Below are 15,964 nucleotides of genomic sequence, written 5' to 3'. Positions count from 1 at the left end.
CTGCACGACAATTATTGTGCCTATGATTGTTTCCAGATGCTGTAGACTCACAGGTTTGGGGCTTGGCCAGGGAGCTAGTCCTCCCTCCCCCACTCACCACCCCTGCCAGTTTGGTACCATAGAGCTGGACCATCCATCTAGCCCCAGGCTGTCACCTTCAAACCTGCAACGTGCCCAGCTTCTGGGCAGAGGATCCCGGACTCCATTCCTGGCTCCCACTCTTAACTTCCTGTGTGACTTGAGGGGGTGGCTTGCCTTCCCGAGGCTTATTTCCTGGGCTATAGAATGGGCACGTAGGGTAGCAAAAGGACAGAATTCAAAGCTCCACTTCCCCTCACTGTGCTCTGGACCCTCCTCAAAGTGGGACCACAGACTAGCAGCAGACCCCAAAGGAGAGTCGGAGATGAAGATTCAGGGACTTCAGGGATGGGGCCTGTACTGTCACCATGGTGCCTCAGTGCAGCTTGGGCATGAATAGAACAGCGCATCCATCCTCCAGATTCTGAGCTAGGGCTCCTGGGGTCAGAAAGACAAGAGCTGATTTCAAAGCCCTGTGGAAGAAAAGAGGCTTGGCTTCAGATTAGGAAAAGGGGTTAAAACACTTACCTCAGAGTGTGGAGGGTGGCCATGCTGGTTCTGAGTGACAGCCAGCACCCAGCCCTGAGGGGGTGCTAACTCTGAAGTCACAGGTCTTCTAGGTGAAGTACTGCACGAGAGCAGGCCTATTCATGCAAACCTGCAAACATGCAAAAGAGCTGTGTGCGAGAGTGTGTATACCCCTATGACTCAGCAGCCTACCCCGAGTCCTGGGGCTGCATGGGGGCCTCCATAAGATGCCTCTTGACCAAGGCAGTCAGGGAAGTTTCTAGATGAAAGTGCACCAGGATGTCACCAGGAGACACAACATGCCAGGTTATGGGACTGAGGTGGATGCTGAGGCTAAGAAGACCAGAGTCGCCCACCAGCCCTGACCTCTGTGATGGGTTCCTCTCCTTCCTCCTCTGGATTCTTGTGGAATAAATGAACTTGCTCACAGACAAGGGCAAGGAGACCAGCGGGAAAATGAGACTGCAAGAAACGCGCGATACAATGGGAGAAGTGCAGTTGGGTTTGGATCCCAGCTCTGCTACCTCTTGGCTGTGTGACCTTGGATGATCTGCCACCCTCTTTGTGCCTTGCATTCCCCATCTGTGGGAGTTACGGACCAGCTGCTGGGGAGAAGCTGGTGTCAGGAAACTGACCATCTGTGGAGGGCTCCATCCTTTGGCCTGCAGAGAGAGCTACCTGCAGCAAGCACTTTGCCCTGGAGGACAAGGAAAAGGGGTCAGTTCTGCAGCCATGGTCCAGCCCTCAGATACAGAAGCAGGTGCAGGTGGGGATCATCAGCCTTGCTTCCTGCTGTGGCCTCCTGGACAGTAGACCGGAGAGACGCTCATCACCTCTCCAGAAGGAGTGAGGGGTGTCACCCATGTGGCACCTCATACCTGCTTCTCTCATTTTTTAATGAGAGAAATGATACCTTGATACCTGGGAATCATGGGAAGAGCTGCAGATGCCAGAGCTGCCTACAGGGACTTCTTAACTCCTACTCTGTCCATTTGCAATGGCACAAGTTACCTCACACCCCAGTGGTGGAGTCAGACAATAGTCAGAGGTCCAGAGTTCAAGGCCTTCCTGTCCTTTCCTTAGTGACCTTAGACAGGTGACGGCCTCTCTGGACTTTCGTTTCCACAGCTGGAAACAGTCACTGTGAAGCTACAAATCTGAGGTATAACTGGCCTCTTCTAAGCTCAGTACCATCAGTTGCCTGTGGCTCTCGGGTCTCCTGTAGGCCCAGAAGGCCACCGCTCACAGGTGTGAGGCAAAAGCTTGCTTCTGCCAGCTATCCAGGTGAAGAGATGATTGATGGGAGCCTAGAACTGAGGATGGAAAGGCAAGCCAGGCAGCCGGCAGTCAGAGCTTCCCCAAACAGCTGACTTCAGCGTTCCCCATCCAGGGTGGAGCAGATCTCTTTTTTGGCACTTGGCCACCTCCACACCCTTCCCCCATTGCTATTTTGAGCTGATCTCATTGTCCCCTCCTCCCACAGCTGTCTGTAGCCCTCATACCCAGAATCTCACTGTAGCCTGTAGCCTTTTCACCTCTTACACAGACACTTGCCGGCCCCCAGGACTGGGCAGAGCCTCCCTCCAGTCAGATGGACATGTTCCTCCTGGCCACATGCAAGCAGGCCTTCCAGGGAAGATCTCAAGAGGAGCATAGAAGAGAGGTGTCAAAGAGACATCTTAGGAGTGGGCAGTGCCTTGCCCAGGGCTAGCCTAGCCTCTCTCCAGGTCTCCTGTCTGAGAGAGCTGTACCCTTTATACCTCTGCTTGCTACCTCATGCCGAGGGCCTCTCTAGCCATTTGTGGGAGAAGCAGGAGGTCCCTTGCACAGATGGATGCACACATGCATGCACGCTATGGTGAGCCAGGAAAGTTTGCAAAATGTCTTTAAATCTGAGATAAACTCTAGAGTTTGGCATGGTAGAGTTGGGTTTAGAGAAGGACATGACCCAGAGTCCAGCCTTCTCTAGAAGGTTCTCAGCTAGCCACTAACATGGCACAATAGAGTGAGGGTACTTGAAGGCCAGTTAGCCCCAGGGAGATTGGAAGGGTTGGCTTTGAGCTTTTCCCTTGAAGGATAGTGGAAAAGCATTCGCACTCTAGGGCACCAAACTGGCAAAATGTTGATTTTGTTTTTAAATTGTCAATAGAAGTTTAACAGGAAGAGTTAATGAAAGCTAAGGCTAAATGGGAAGGGGGCTAATTGTCTTCTGTACATCGGTTCTATCCTGTCGTATGGGGCACTTCAAAGTTGAAGTGGCCACCAAGAGTTGGGGGCTGCCTAGTTGAGCTGGAGTTATAACTGCAGCAGGAAAGAAGGGAATCACTGGGACAAAGGACCTGCTAGAGGTACAAGGACACAGGGATTTAGACTCTCACTGGGAGTGGCCTACCGCCACCAGCCAACTACAGGGTAGCTGCGAATCTCCCATCCACCCCTCTCTGCACTACTATGGCCTAAGTCTGAAGTCACGGGGAGGAGCTTGAGTCTTTTGCAATGCCTGTGATTCTGCCCCTCTGCACAGGCCCCTCTTCCCCTCCCTGCCCTCAGCCCCAATCCCATCCCTGCGGTCAGTGGAAGGAAGCCAGAGGCAGGAAACAGAGCCAGGGAGTGGCTGTGCACATGGTTAGAAGTCCTGGCTTTCCAGAGAGTTTCGCTCAAGAGTATCCCCCTGCATGAGGATTTGGAGAGAGAGTTCTGCTTCTATGCTACACGACACAGCCTGAAGGCATTTGGGATGCCCACCGGGTCCTGGGGAGCTCTTGGGGTCCTGTGGTCTCTCTTGAGCCTCAGCAATTCCAACATGTATCCTCTTCCTTCTTGATGTCACCCATTGTCCCGCCCTTCCTTGTCACCGGGCAGAGGCATGTCCTTTTCTCCCAAGCTTCTCTTGTGTCTCCCCCCCCCTCTCTGTCATCCCCTCACTATCTCACTCCCAGCCCCCTCCCCAGGGTTTTCCTGAGGCCTTTTCCTGTCGCTGTGAAAGCTTCCATTGTTCCCTGGACTCTTACAGACCCTAGTGTTGTGGGCTAGGGATGGCATTTTTGTGGGATGGGAGGGGTGCCCCGGGGGCTGGGCCTTCTGGGCCCATGTGGGGCTGTGGCAGGAACCCAGAAAAGGGAGGGGGCTGGCAAGGGGACATGGACAGACGTTGAACTCAGACAAGGAGGCCCTTGAGGCTCAGAGGAAGCCAGGCTGGCTTCTCTCTCAGTGGCCTCTGTCCCAGCATCCTGCAGGTTACATGTGCCCAGTCCACCTGTCCCCTCCACAGGCTGTTTCCTCTAGAGCTCCGGGAAGCCTGCAGCTGCCCGGAGTGGACTGCTGTGCAGACATATGAGTCGGGGGACAAGAGCTGGAGGGTTCCTGCGGCACAGAGGAAGGAAAATCCAGGCCTGAGCACTGGACAGAGACGGGATCTCAAGTGTGGCCCTGTGAAGCTGGATGATTCTTTACCCTGCACTAAGCCTCAGTTTCTTTCTCTGCCACCAGGGTCAAATGCTGATTTTGAGGGAGCTATTGCATCAGAGATTGTCACCTGGGAAGCCAGGGTGACCTCTGCCTGCAGACATAGGTTCAACTGGTCCCACAGAGATGAATCTTACTTGGGCTTCACCTTGGGAGCTGGGGCCAGGAGTGGGCCATGACCCCAGAAAGGGGCCTCTTTAGAAGGCCCCCGATGATGAGCTCTGTGAAGGCAGGGCATTCCCTGTCTGTTTCCATGTTCCTGGAATTTTCCACAAAGCTTGGTCAGAGTGGGTGTACGATAGATGTTAGTGGAGTGAATGAATGTTGATATGTCAGTCTAAGGTCACAGGTCAGAGGGTTTGTGTTACTCAGAACAGGATTGTTCTCTTGTTTTCTCACAGCCATTTCAGGGAAAGGCCAGGCACTGGGGGGAAAGTGTCACGCTGGAGTCAGTGAGCAGGGTTCAGGTCTTGGTGTCACGGCAGTGGGGCCCTGCGCAGACGCCTGGGCTGTCCCTGGCATCTGTTTGCTCTCTGGCTACAGGAAGGGGCTATGGAGGGACAAGCTAGGAATTACTGGCATATAATAATGATCACTGAAAGTTAGGGTCCCCAGCTCTTCTGGAGCCACCACACACACACACACACACACACACACACACACACACACACACACAATTAGCCGACATAGAAAACGGGCTCTAAGAAGGGCCTGGTAGAGCCAGGGCCTAACTTCACATTTGCTTCCCAAAGCTTGTTTACTCAGAGAAGTTCTGGTTCTCCTCCTGGGAGAGACATCAAACCTCACAGGATACCAGCTGGGTGAGTCCACAGTCGGCTCATGTCTCTCCAGGTTGACCATGGGAAGCCTGTGTCAGCTCCTGAGACCTGGTACTGGTTTCACCTCAGCCGCCAAGTTGCATAAGAGCACACAGACAGGGCAGGATGGGGCCAGCTGGAAGCCCATCTGGTCTTCATTTCCTCTCCCCGGCCCTATGGCTCTGGCCAGAGCTTCTTTCTCAGCTGGTTGCACGGGGCCAACCCAGGGCTTCATGCGAAAGGTGCTCAAGGGGCTGCCAAGCACACAGAGTGATGTGATGGACCTCCAGGGAGGCGAGTGCCGCTGCTCAGAGGCTACTTACACTCTCCATTCTGGAAACAGGGAAACTGAGGCCCAGAGAGACCTGTGACAGTGGTAGCCACTTCCTGTTCCTCGCCATCCTGACATGATGGGTTCTTCATGCCATTCTGGCACTTTTCAAGGAAGTACAGAAAGTGTGTCGTGGCAGACAGCTAGACAGGTCAATGTGTCCTCAGACACTGTTCCCATCTGGAGCCCTGGATTTATCACATCTGGCTCACAGTGGTTTGGGAGCTACAAAGACACACAAGGAAAGGCTACGTCCCTCTCCCTCCTCAGCAGCTGGAGGAGGCGAAGGCCTCAGCTAGAGAGCCCTTTATTTAGACAAGAATCCAGCCTGAAGTCAGAATAGGCATCCTACCCCGCTGCTCCCTCCTGCCATCAGCATGGCTATTATGACTGACATCTCTGCAAAGAAGGGGCTGTGAGGGAACCAAGCTTCACTCAAAGAATGATTCACTTTGCAGGGAATTCAGACATCAGGGCAAGGTGACCCGCTGGGGCTGCGACAAGTGAATACTTACCTCTGGCTTCTTAAGATAGGGAGCCATAGAGTCTTGGGCAAGGATGACAGCCTTTCTGGATGAAGTAGCTTCGTGGAGCAGATCATGGTCTAATAGAACCAGCACCCAGAGCTGCCCAGTGCCCTCTCCACTGTCCATACCTGCAGCACAATAGTGGAAACTGCCTTTTGGTTTCAAAGGGTTTCCATTCCCTGGGCAAAACCCCAAGCGCCCCCTGGTGGACAGGAGGGGACTGCAGGTCGGGAAGTGAGTTGTTCTGCTTTGCTTTTAATCAGGCTTGCTCATGAGGAACAAGCCTTCATTAGGACAGAGTCTGAGCAGAAATAAACCCACCCACAGACCCATCCCCAAAGGCACATTTTGAAACCTTCTAACCTATTCCCTTGAGCTGTTTTTCATACGCTTTTCCTTTATACAGTATTCCATCTCTCATCCTTCCTTCTCTCGAGCATTTTCCAAATGTCTAACAAAACTCATTGTAACTTCAAACATTACATTTATTTGTGTGTGTGTGTGTGTGTGTGTGTGTGTGTGTGTGTGTGTGTGCATGGATGTGCCATGGCATGTGTGTGGAGGTCCGAGGACAACTCTCAGTAATCAGTTCTCTCCTTCTACCCTGTGGGCCCCAGGGTCTCCAGGCAGCACCAAGCCATCTCTGGGATGGTCGTCATAACTGCCTCAAGGGCTCTCTGTTGTCATACACCCACTGGGAGCATCTGGGACCTGCTGTGGATTGTCCCGTTTCCAGATTTTTGTTACCCTAAATAATGTGGCAGGAAGATTTTTGCAAATGCTTTTGGTCCGTGTATCGCTGATCATTTCCTTAAGGGCATTGTAAGGCCTTTTTGAAAAGAGCCTGACAAGCCCTGGCCAGGAAGAGCAGTAGAAATGGAGCAGGAGATGCCTGCCCAACTCCTGCTCCTGGAGCGACCGAGAGAGGCTTTCTCTCCACACCCACTTCAGCGGCCTCCACTAGTTCTCAGGATCCAAAGGACTATAAAGCTGGAAGTCCTCTCAGAATTGCAAGGCTCAACTTCCTGAGCAGGGTAAAGATCCCTTCCGCAAGTTTCCTGACGGTTGTTTACCCAGCCTCTGCTTACATCGCCTTAGTGACAGGGGACTCACTACCTCCCAGCCGACCTCAAGAGATCTCGAGCTGATGGAAAATCAATACCAACTCCATTCTGAAGCTATTCAGGGGTGGAAGCCCCTCCCCCTCCTCTCCCACCCCTCCCCTCCAGCTTTGCTTTCTCCTTCCCAACTTACTCCTTCCACTTCTCAGATTGCCTTTCTGTTACTATACCAGCCTCAGGAAGGTCCGAAAGCCCTTCCATCCCCAGCTCTGTCCTGGATGCCTTGCGAGTCGTCTGTCAAATCTCTTGGCTTCTATGGTACCTCGAGGACCTGTCTGTATTACCAGGAGTAGCTTCTGGGACCCATTGAGCCATGCCTGCACTCCTGGTAGGGGCAGGGTAGATGAGGTACTTAGCCTGGGTCAGGAAGCCTGCTGAGGCCTGGCAGCCTGCTTGACTGAGTGGTTACCCCTGCGGAGCTGTCTGTTGACATTTATGAGAAGAGTCCAGGCCTCAGCAGGGAGGAGACAAGGGGAAGGTGTCTGTTAATCCGCCTTCTCTCTGGGCTCTGGGCCCTCCCCCACTGGTCAGTATAAACAATGTCAGGACAGAGCCTTCCAGGAAGTGGCTCCTTGAAGCTGCCTGCCTGCTGGCCTGTGTCCCTTCCCTCTGCTATTACCTAAATTTGTCCTGTATGCCACTTCCACCAGGAGGCCCAAAGAATTTTCTCATGAAATCTCTGTTGAGGGGTTTTCTCTGTAGAGCTGTGGCAGGCAGAAGGGCTTGCTGAAACTCACTTTCAGCCCCTCACGTATGCTCTGCATCCTGCTCCCACCCCCCAACCCTTAGTTTCACCAGCTGTCCTGCAGCCTTCCGTAGTGAGTGCAAAGGCGACCTGACAGGTCTGGAACCCTGAGCAAAGCTCAGGACACAGGGAGTATCCCATAAGCACCTGGTCTCTTCCTGCCTTCCTTGTCTTCTGCCGGCACACATCCAAGCTTCTGCAGCCTTCTTTGGACTTGTTGAGGGTCTGGCTGGGAGAATAATCCATTAGGTGAAGACACCGAACACCCTTTCTTCTTAGGTTCCCTAGTCCTCTGATGCACGCACCTTAAGATGACAAACTACACCACTGCACTGCCACACTGCCCTCTCATTTCTAAAATAGTCTCTTTCCGATTTTGCCTGGGCCTCAGCCCCTCCCTCTGCGTCATCTGAAGTACCTTGGTTGCTCTCTCTGCAAGGGAAGAGCCATGCCCCAAACACCAGTGCTCGCCGAGAGAGTGCCATGTGTGCCTGGACTGAGCTAAAGCACCTGCGAGGGTATCAGGTGTGCAGCTCAGGCCTTTGATCAGCATCTGGTGTCCAGGTGTGTAAACAAGCGGAGATACTTGTTGAGGGTCCCAGGTAGCAACAGGCAGAGAGGTTATGACTTAGGAACCTGACCTTGGAGTCCAGGATCTGAGCTTGTCCTGTGAGATGAGGTGTCTGTCAAGGGGCTGACCGTCAGTCTGGCCTGTCAGCGTGGCACTGGCAAGCTGGGGCATCTGGGCCTACAGGAGGCCAGGCACCCCAACCCTGGGTATCTGGCAGACAACTCCAAAAGGGCCGTGTTCTAATTCTGAGCTGTGGCCCTGCTCCCCGTTCACTTCTCGTCCAACTGCTTGTTTTTCCCTTCGGTCACAGTCTATACCACATTACACATGTGGACCCCCTTCACCGGGAATTCTGAGCCAGACACCCCGGAACATCAATTCACAGTTTATTTCTAATTCTGACCAGGACCCATATTTTGCTCCAGATGTGCTAGGATGAATGACCCCTCCCATTCTGTCCTTTGCTGTAGGTATGGTAGGCAAGGCCCAGGTTTTGAAGGCTCTGAGCAAGAAGAGGTCTGCAGAACCAGATTCCAGAGCCAGCCTGCCGGGGACAGGCCCTAAATCTGCCCATCAGCTAAGCAAAATCTCTGTGACAAGACACCCACCTATTTGTGTGTGTGTGTGTGCTTGCACTCATATGTGTGTGACTGTGTGCACGCGTGTGTGGTATGCATATGTATGTGAAAGTCAACAGACAACCCAGGTGTCATCCACCTTTCTCTTGAAGCAGGTCTTTAACTGGACCAGAACTTCACCAAGTAGGCAGAAGCACCAGAGCTTCTAGGGCTCTGCCTGTTACCTCACCATACCTGGGATTACAAGCATATATTACCACCCTGAGCGAATTTACATGGGTTCTCAGGGTCAAACTCGGGTCTACATGGTGGCACAGTAGTGTTTTACCTATGGAGCCTTCTTCCCAGCCCCATCACCCCCCTTCGGCATACGCATACACCTTTGGAAACGGAGGCAGGAGGGTACATGCATATGACATCTTATTTCGGGATGACAGAACCAAGGAGGCTATGGACACAGGCTGCTCAGAGCCAGGGTACCGGGTGCTGGATGGCAGTGGAGAGACTGACTTCAAAGGACTCAGAAAAGCTGCAGACTGGATAGTCAAGGAGCTAAACCACAGAGGCACTTTCTTGTCTCAAGTGAGTAGAGTGCAGACTGGATAGTCAAGGAGCTAAGCCACAGAGGCACTCTCTTGTCTCAAGTGAGTAGACAGGTCATGACTGTGTGGGGTGCATCTCTCACAGCGCTGCTCTCTCTCAGGCCTCCGCAGTCCTCACTAAACCTGCTCCTGAGACACCGCCATGCCTAGCAAGGCCAGTGACATCAAGCAGGGGACCCAAAAGTCAGGACTGTGATGGGCTTGCTTTCCAAGTTTTGATCTTCACACTCAGTACATCTCTCCCTTTGTATTATTTTGCCTGGAACTCTAGTCAGACATCACCTAGTGATATAGATATCTGGAAAACAGCAGCAATAAATGCACATGATTAATGTGAATTATTATCTGATACACTATTATCTGTACATACTGATACAACTTTGGATTAGTAAAAATAACGGTAGTGCCAATAATCCTCCTGTCATAGGGTTTACCTGTATTATCTCACCTAATGTTCAGAATATTCTTTTAAGTTTTTTTTGCAGATATTAATTATTTATATCTGTGTGTGTGCGTGTGTGCCATGGCATGGATGTAGGGGTCAAAGAACAGCTTATGGGAACTGGTTCTCTCCACCATGTGGGTCTCAAGGATTGAACTCAGGTCATCAGAGTTGGCAGCAAGTGCCTTTACCCACTGAGCTTTCTCACTGGCCCCAAACACTCTCGGATAGAGTTACTTCCTCTAACCTTGTCCAAGATCACAGAACTAGGATTTGGATCAGAGTCTGCACCTGACCTCTATACCCTGTTTCCTAAGTGGGCAGTCACTCAGGGTTACCATTTCAATGGTCATCCCATAGCCCAAGCTTCCTGAACCTGATGGAGGAGGAGTTCTTGGAGGTTTCTATCACAATGCAGGTTCTTGGATGGGGAAATGGCTCAGTGGGTAAAGTGCTTGCCATATAAGCAAGAGGACCCAGTTTAAGCTCCAGTACCCACAGAAAGAGCTGCATGTGGTGGCACCTGTCAGTAACCCAGCTCTGGGAAGATGGAGACAGAAGGACTTCTAGATCTTGCTGGATAGCCAGCCATACCAAGCCGGTCAGCTCCAGGTTAGTGAGGAACTGGAAAGAAAGAAAGAAAGAAAGAAAGAAAGAAAGAAAGAAAGAAAGAAAGAAAGAAAGAAAGAAAGAAAGAAAGAAAGAAAGAAAGGAGAANAAGAAAGAAAGAAAGAAAGAAAGAAAGAAAGAAAGAAAGAAAGAAAGAAAGAAAGAAAGAAAGGAGAAGAGAAGAGAAGAGAAGAGAAGAGAAAGAAAGAAAGAAAGAAAGAAAGAAAGAAAGAAAGAAAGAAAGAAAGGGAAGTGCAATGGAAGAAGACCTTCTTGTTTGACCTCTAGCCTCCACACGCATGTGCACAGATAAGCCTGCACACCCCATCCCCAACACACGCCAACATAGGTCCTGATTTGCTGAATCTAAGGTGGGGCTCTGGATTCTCTCTCTAGAACACTGCCAGGCAGGGTACCACACTTAATGATGACATGTAGAGCCTGATTCAAGCCGCTCTCAAACTCAAGGCCCACAAGAAAGTTATGTGGAGAGAGCTGTGGCAGAAGAGAGTGAATGCTGACTTTAATGGTCAGCCATTCCTCTGCCTCAGCTAGAGAGATTCCACGGCTAATGTGGGTCTATAGCTGTGGGTAGTCTCCCAGAGACAGAGGCAGGCGGATCTCTGTGAGTTTGAGGCCAGCCAAGTCTACAAGAGTTTGTTCCAGGACAGACTCCAAAACTACACAGAAAAACCCTGTCTCGAAAAACCAACCAGCTGGGCTGGAGAGATGGCTCAGAGGTTAAGAGCACTGCCTGCTCTTCCAGAGGTCCTGAGTTCAATTCCCAGCAACCACATGGTGGCTCACAAACCATCTATAATGAGATCTGGTGACCTCTTCTGGTCTGGTGGCATCCATGCAAATAGAACACTGTATCCATAACAAATAAATAAAAATCTTTAAAAAAAAAGAAAAAAGAAAAACCAACCAGCCAAAAAAACAAAAACAAATAAAAAAACCCCATCCTTTGTAAGTGCATGTAGGCTCACAGCAGCTTTACTCATGACAACCCCAACTGAAAAGCAGCCCAGTGCACCCTATGCCATTGGCATACAATGGTTATTATTTGACAGACACATGCTTCAGCAAGAAGAAACAAAAGGAAGAATATAAGCTGGGGAAACCTACAGAGGCGGATCATAGGAACCAGCGAGTAGCACAGGGAGTATTAGTGAGTACAGAGTGACTTTGGGAGGATGATAAATATGTCCTAAAGTTAGGTTATGCCCACGACTGTACAGCTCTGAATGTACTAAGAACTGTTGAACTGACGGTTTTCCATGAGTGAGATGCACGTTATTTAGATCATATTTCAATACAGTTATCAAGCTGTGCAGGAGAGCTCTAGCTTCTTTCATATATAAAACACAAATCAATTTTCTTGCTGCAAATCAACAAGAAAGAGGTTAGGGTTGAAAAGATGGTCAGTGGTAGAGCATCGCTGCTGTCTCAGAGCACCAGAGGACAGCTTTCCCGTAACTCTAGCTCAGGGGATCTATGCCTTCTTCTGACTGTACAGGCACCTGTGCACACACACACACACACAAACATACATACACACACACACAAACACACATACACACAAACATACACACACATACATACACACATACACACAAACATACATACAAACATACACACACATACATACACACATATACACAAGCATACATACAAATACATACACACACAAACATACATATATACACACATACACACACACACTTTTAAAGTTAACCCCCCCAAAGAGAAACAGTCCATGAAATATAAACAAACCATTTTTAAATACATGCAAAAATGTGTCTTCCTCATTATGAAAGATGTGAGAAGCCCTTGTACCTGTTAGATTAGTGATGCTATGGCTTCCCCTAAGGTAGAAAGGTGCATTTCAAGACCCTCAGTGGCTGTCTGCTCTGGGCTGCAACTAGGCATTGAAGGTCTAAGATCAAAATTTCTTCCCTCGGTTTCCCAACAGAGTAATTGTTCTCACCAAAGGTTTTTAGCAACCTCAGACTTTTTCCCCCCTTTCTTTATGATATTGGCTGATTTCCCCTTTTGGGGCGATGGAATCACGTTACGGCCTCTCCTTGGTAAATGAGTTGTCTGCTCCCCTACTCCTGTGATCCAGGGCAATTACTGTGCACAGTGAGGGCCACTTGAACACAAGCACGGTAGATCCTGCAGTTCATCTGGGAACAGCCACTCACTGAATAGCTGATGGGCAGGTAGCATAGACAGCATGGACACACGGGACAATGGGGCATTGCTGGAGAGTGCGCTCATCTTGTTCCTCAGAACTGTGCACAGTATGGAGCTCACATGGCGCTTGTTTCTGAGATTGTCAAATCCTTTCAGATGGGTTGAGCACAGACAACTGCAGCTGGGGAAAACAAGCAAGTGGCAGGAGCCATTAGCTAGAACCCCACTCCTGGGGATCTGGGGTGCGACGCTGGTGAAGCCTTGTGCGAGCGGAGGCAGCAGCAATAGGCACTACCACTAAAAATAGTGCACATACCCTGTGCCCCGGAAGTCTCACTTCTGGAAATTTACTCTTCAAAGCCATGTAAGTTGACACGTGTACCAAGCGCTCATGGAAGCACACGTTGAGCTCTCGTGGATTCTGCCGCCATGCAGCTGTGAAGCAGAAGACAGTCGCTTACTGGGACAGACATGAAGGAAACACCAGGATTAATTGGGTTGGAGATGTAGGTCAGGTGGTATAGTGCTTGCCCAACATGTACATGGCCCTGGATTTGATTCCCAGGGTACCATAAAGCAGGTATGGTGGTACAGATCTGTAACCCCAGCCCTGGGAAGCAGGGCTGGAGGATTAGAAGTTCGAGATCATCTTTGTCTATGTTGTAAGTTAAAGCCAGACTGTGATACATGAGACCTTATATCTCAAAAGAAAAAAACAAGTGATGAGGCATGCGTGTCATCTGTGTCTGTCTGGCGACTGACAGGGGCCTAGACAAATATACTGATGCCCCCAGAGACTGAATAAGAGGGTGTCTTTTCATCTTTCATGAACACTGGAAGCCGAGACAGGAGGTTTGAGTTCAAATCCAGTCAAGAAAGGACTGGCTCCATGTAGGGAAGCGCACAGTTGGCGCAGGGGGCAGCGGAGGCGATTCCCTTCCATCAGACACTAGTTTCTGTCCTTGTGTGGTCACATCCCTGGTGGGACAAAGCACCTGTGCCCATCCCGCTGCCCCTGCAACATCTGAGATGAAAACGTAACTCCTTAGAAGCCTGTACCTCACTGTCTCTGTCGTGGCGTAAATGGGGAGCTCCGACCCCTAGGATTTGCAGGTGTGGTCTGGAGGCGACCATCTTACTTTCTAGATTGGTGGCAGAAGGGCGAGCTTATAGGACAGGATGCAGACTATGAAAGCTGAAGGCCAAGGCCCCACTTACTGTATTTACTTCTTGTCCTCCAGGCACGTCCCAAAGGAGAGGGGCTGACCCCATACCAAGGCAAGAAGCGCTGCTTTGGCGAGTACAAGTGTCCCAAGTGCAAGAGAAAATGGATGAGCGGGAACTCCTGGGCCAACATGGGGCAGGAGTGCATCAAGTGCCACATTAACGTGTACCCGCACAAGCAGGTGGGTATGCAGGGCCTCTGGGCGAGGAAGGAGCTAGGAGTGGGCAGCCTGCAGTGGGTGGGGCTTGGGGGAGGGCTGGCAGGGTGTTCTCTGGGTGAGGTAGGCAGAAAGGGTAGGCTGACTAGGACAGGGAGTAGGACAGCCCAATTTCTACAAGGTGTCCAGTGTCGGAGATCCGAGGGTTGCAGATCTGAGGGACTCACATAAGATCTTGTGACCCAGGCAGAGGTCAACTCACTCTCTCAGGGCCAGGGGAACCGGACACCCTGCAGTGTTCCTGTGTGCCCTAGAGTCTGGCAGGGCAGGCTACTGGTCCCATCTTGCCAGGCTATCCCTTGGTCATTGATGGCTTTCTCTGCCTTCCTCCGCCCCACATCCTACCAGCATGACCTGGGTGTAGCCTGCTGACCTGTTAGTCTGGCTCTACATAGAGGGGCCCAGTCTAGAAAAATCTTTCAAGAGCTTGAGACTCCATTTTTCCCAGTCACCATCATCCAGCCAGAGTTTGTTGAGCGCCTACTGTGTGCACTGGGGAGCCTGCCGCACAAAGGATTTGTACCATTTACATCCATTCCAGGTGAAGTTCTGGGCTCCTGGGCTCTCTTGCTTCTGTGGTTTGAGCTTTGGGAACACTGCCTCCTTGTTGTACTACAGGAGGCAGTGGAGCCAGGGGATGGAGAAGGGCTCTTGCCCCTCCCCCAGGGCTGACCTGGGCCACCTCGTTCCTCTGAGAGCCCCTGCCCCCACTACATCTGTTTCCTGTTAGGCTCGGACTGTGTCTCCCCGAGACAACCCAGCTCCCCCAGAAGAGAAGAAAATGCTAATGGGCTTTGCTTCCCTGCTGGGGGCGGGGGGGGGGAGCCTCCCAGATCAGTCCCAGCTGCTGGGTGTTTCCTTCCACAGAGGGGAGTCATCCTGACAGCTCCCCCAAGCTCCCGACTGGCGGCCTGCAGCTGTAGGCTGAACACCAAGGCCAAGGAGAAGAGCAGTTCAAAGGAACTAGGGCTGGCCAGGAGGGTCAGGCAAGAGCATTTCCCAAGGATTCAACCCATGATCCTGCCCCTTCAAAATATTACTGATCGTGTACAACATCAGCTGTGGTTTCCCGTGGGCCAGGTGCCATTCTAACCGCCCTCCACTACAGCCCCATCGGACACACTCTCTGTCAGATACATTGTATGGAGGAGAGACAAGCAGAGATGAAGTGGTTTGCTGACGGTCCACACAGATATTAGGAAGTCTTTGTGGAACTCTGTGGTTATAGAAACCCCCCCCCCACACACACACACCCCTAAACAAAGACAGCACCTGTCACTAACCTCTAGCGCAGGCTGCAGAAAGACAAGCTGAGGTGGCAGCTCTCAGTCAAGGTATGGCAGAAGTACTGTTCAAAGCAGCTTGACTTGTGATACCATGAGCCGAGGACACACTGCAGAGGAGCGGTTTCCCAGAATGCCCTTCAAGCCTCTCCGCTCTCCTCATTGACTCAGCCCTCATCCCTGGAAGCGCTGGACCTCTGTCAACCCCTGGGATGACACCCAGGAAAGCAGTGCCCAGCGGGGTGGGCGGAGCAAGGCAGGCACTAGTGAGTTCTCAGGGGCCAGGACCACGGGGGTGGGAGCCGCCTCATAGGAAGGATGCTACTTTGGAGACAGACAGGGATCTGGAGCAGGCTAGAAGAGCACATGAGATCTAGAGCTAGTCCCGGGATGGGGACAGGCAGCATTCCCAACAGTGTGTGGCTTGACATTCATCATCTCCTCTCTGGAGGCCTCTGGACAAGACTTTTAAATAGCTTAAGGTTTCCTCATCTGTGGTAAGCCACCACTCCCATGGAAGCTGTGCCCTTGAGTCAGCCTGAGTTACATGGCCTGACCACACAAAGCCCAAACCAGCAGGAGTCAAGGCATTAGAGGCTGGTTCACTCCTGTCCCTCTTTGCCCT

At 51.4% G+C, this 15,964-nt stretch overlaps 1 protein-coding gene across 1 annotated transcript in view; it reads left to right on the top strand.

The window, feature by feature from the left end:
- Nucleotides 1-15,964, top strand: part of Zcchc24 (zinc finger CCHC-type containing 24) — a 51,208-nt gene that overhangs the window by 30,236 nt on the left and 5,008 nt on the right. Inside the window, exon 3 of the mRNA XM_050138040.1 lies at nt 13,856-14,020. Coding sequence (XP_049993997.1) covers nt 13,856-14,020 — 165 coding nt within the window. The remainder of the gene's footprint in view (nt 1-13,855; nt 14,021-15,964) is intronic.

Source organism: Alexandromys fortis, unplaced genomic scaffold, assembly GCF_014885135.2.
Source record: "Alexandromys fortis isolate MF-2015 unplaced genomic scaffold, M_Fortis_MF-2015_v1.1 scaffold_14, whole genome shotgun sequence".
Taxonomy (NCBI): domain Eukaryota; kingdom Metazoa; phylum Chordata; class Mammalia; order Rodentia; family Cricetidae; genus Alexandromys; species Alexandromys fortis.
This window is presented reverse-complemented; position numbering and strand designations above follow the sequence as displayed.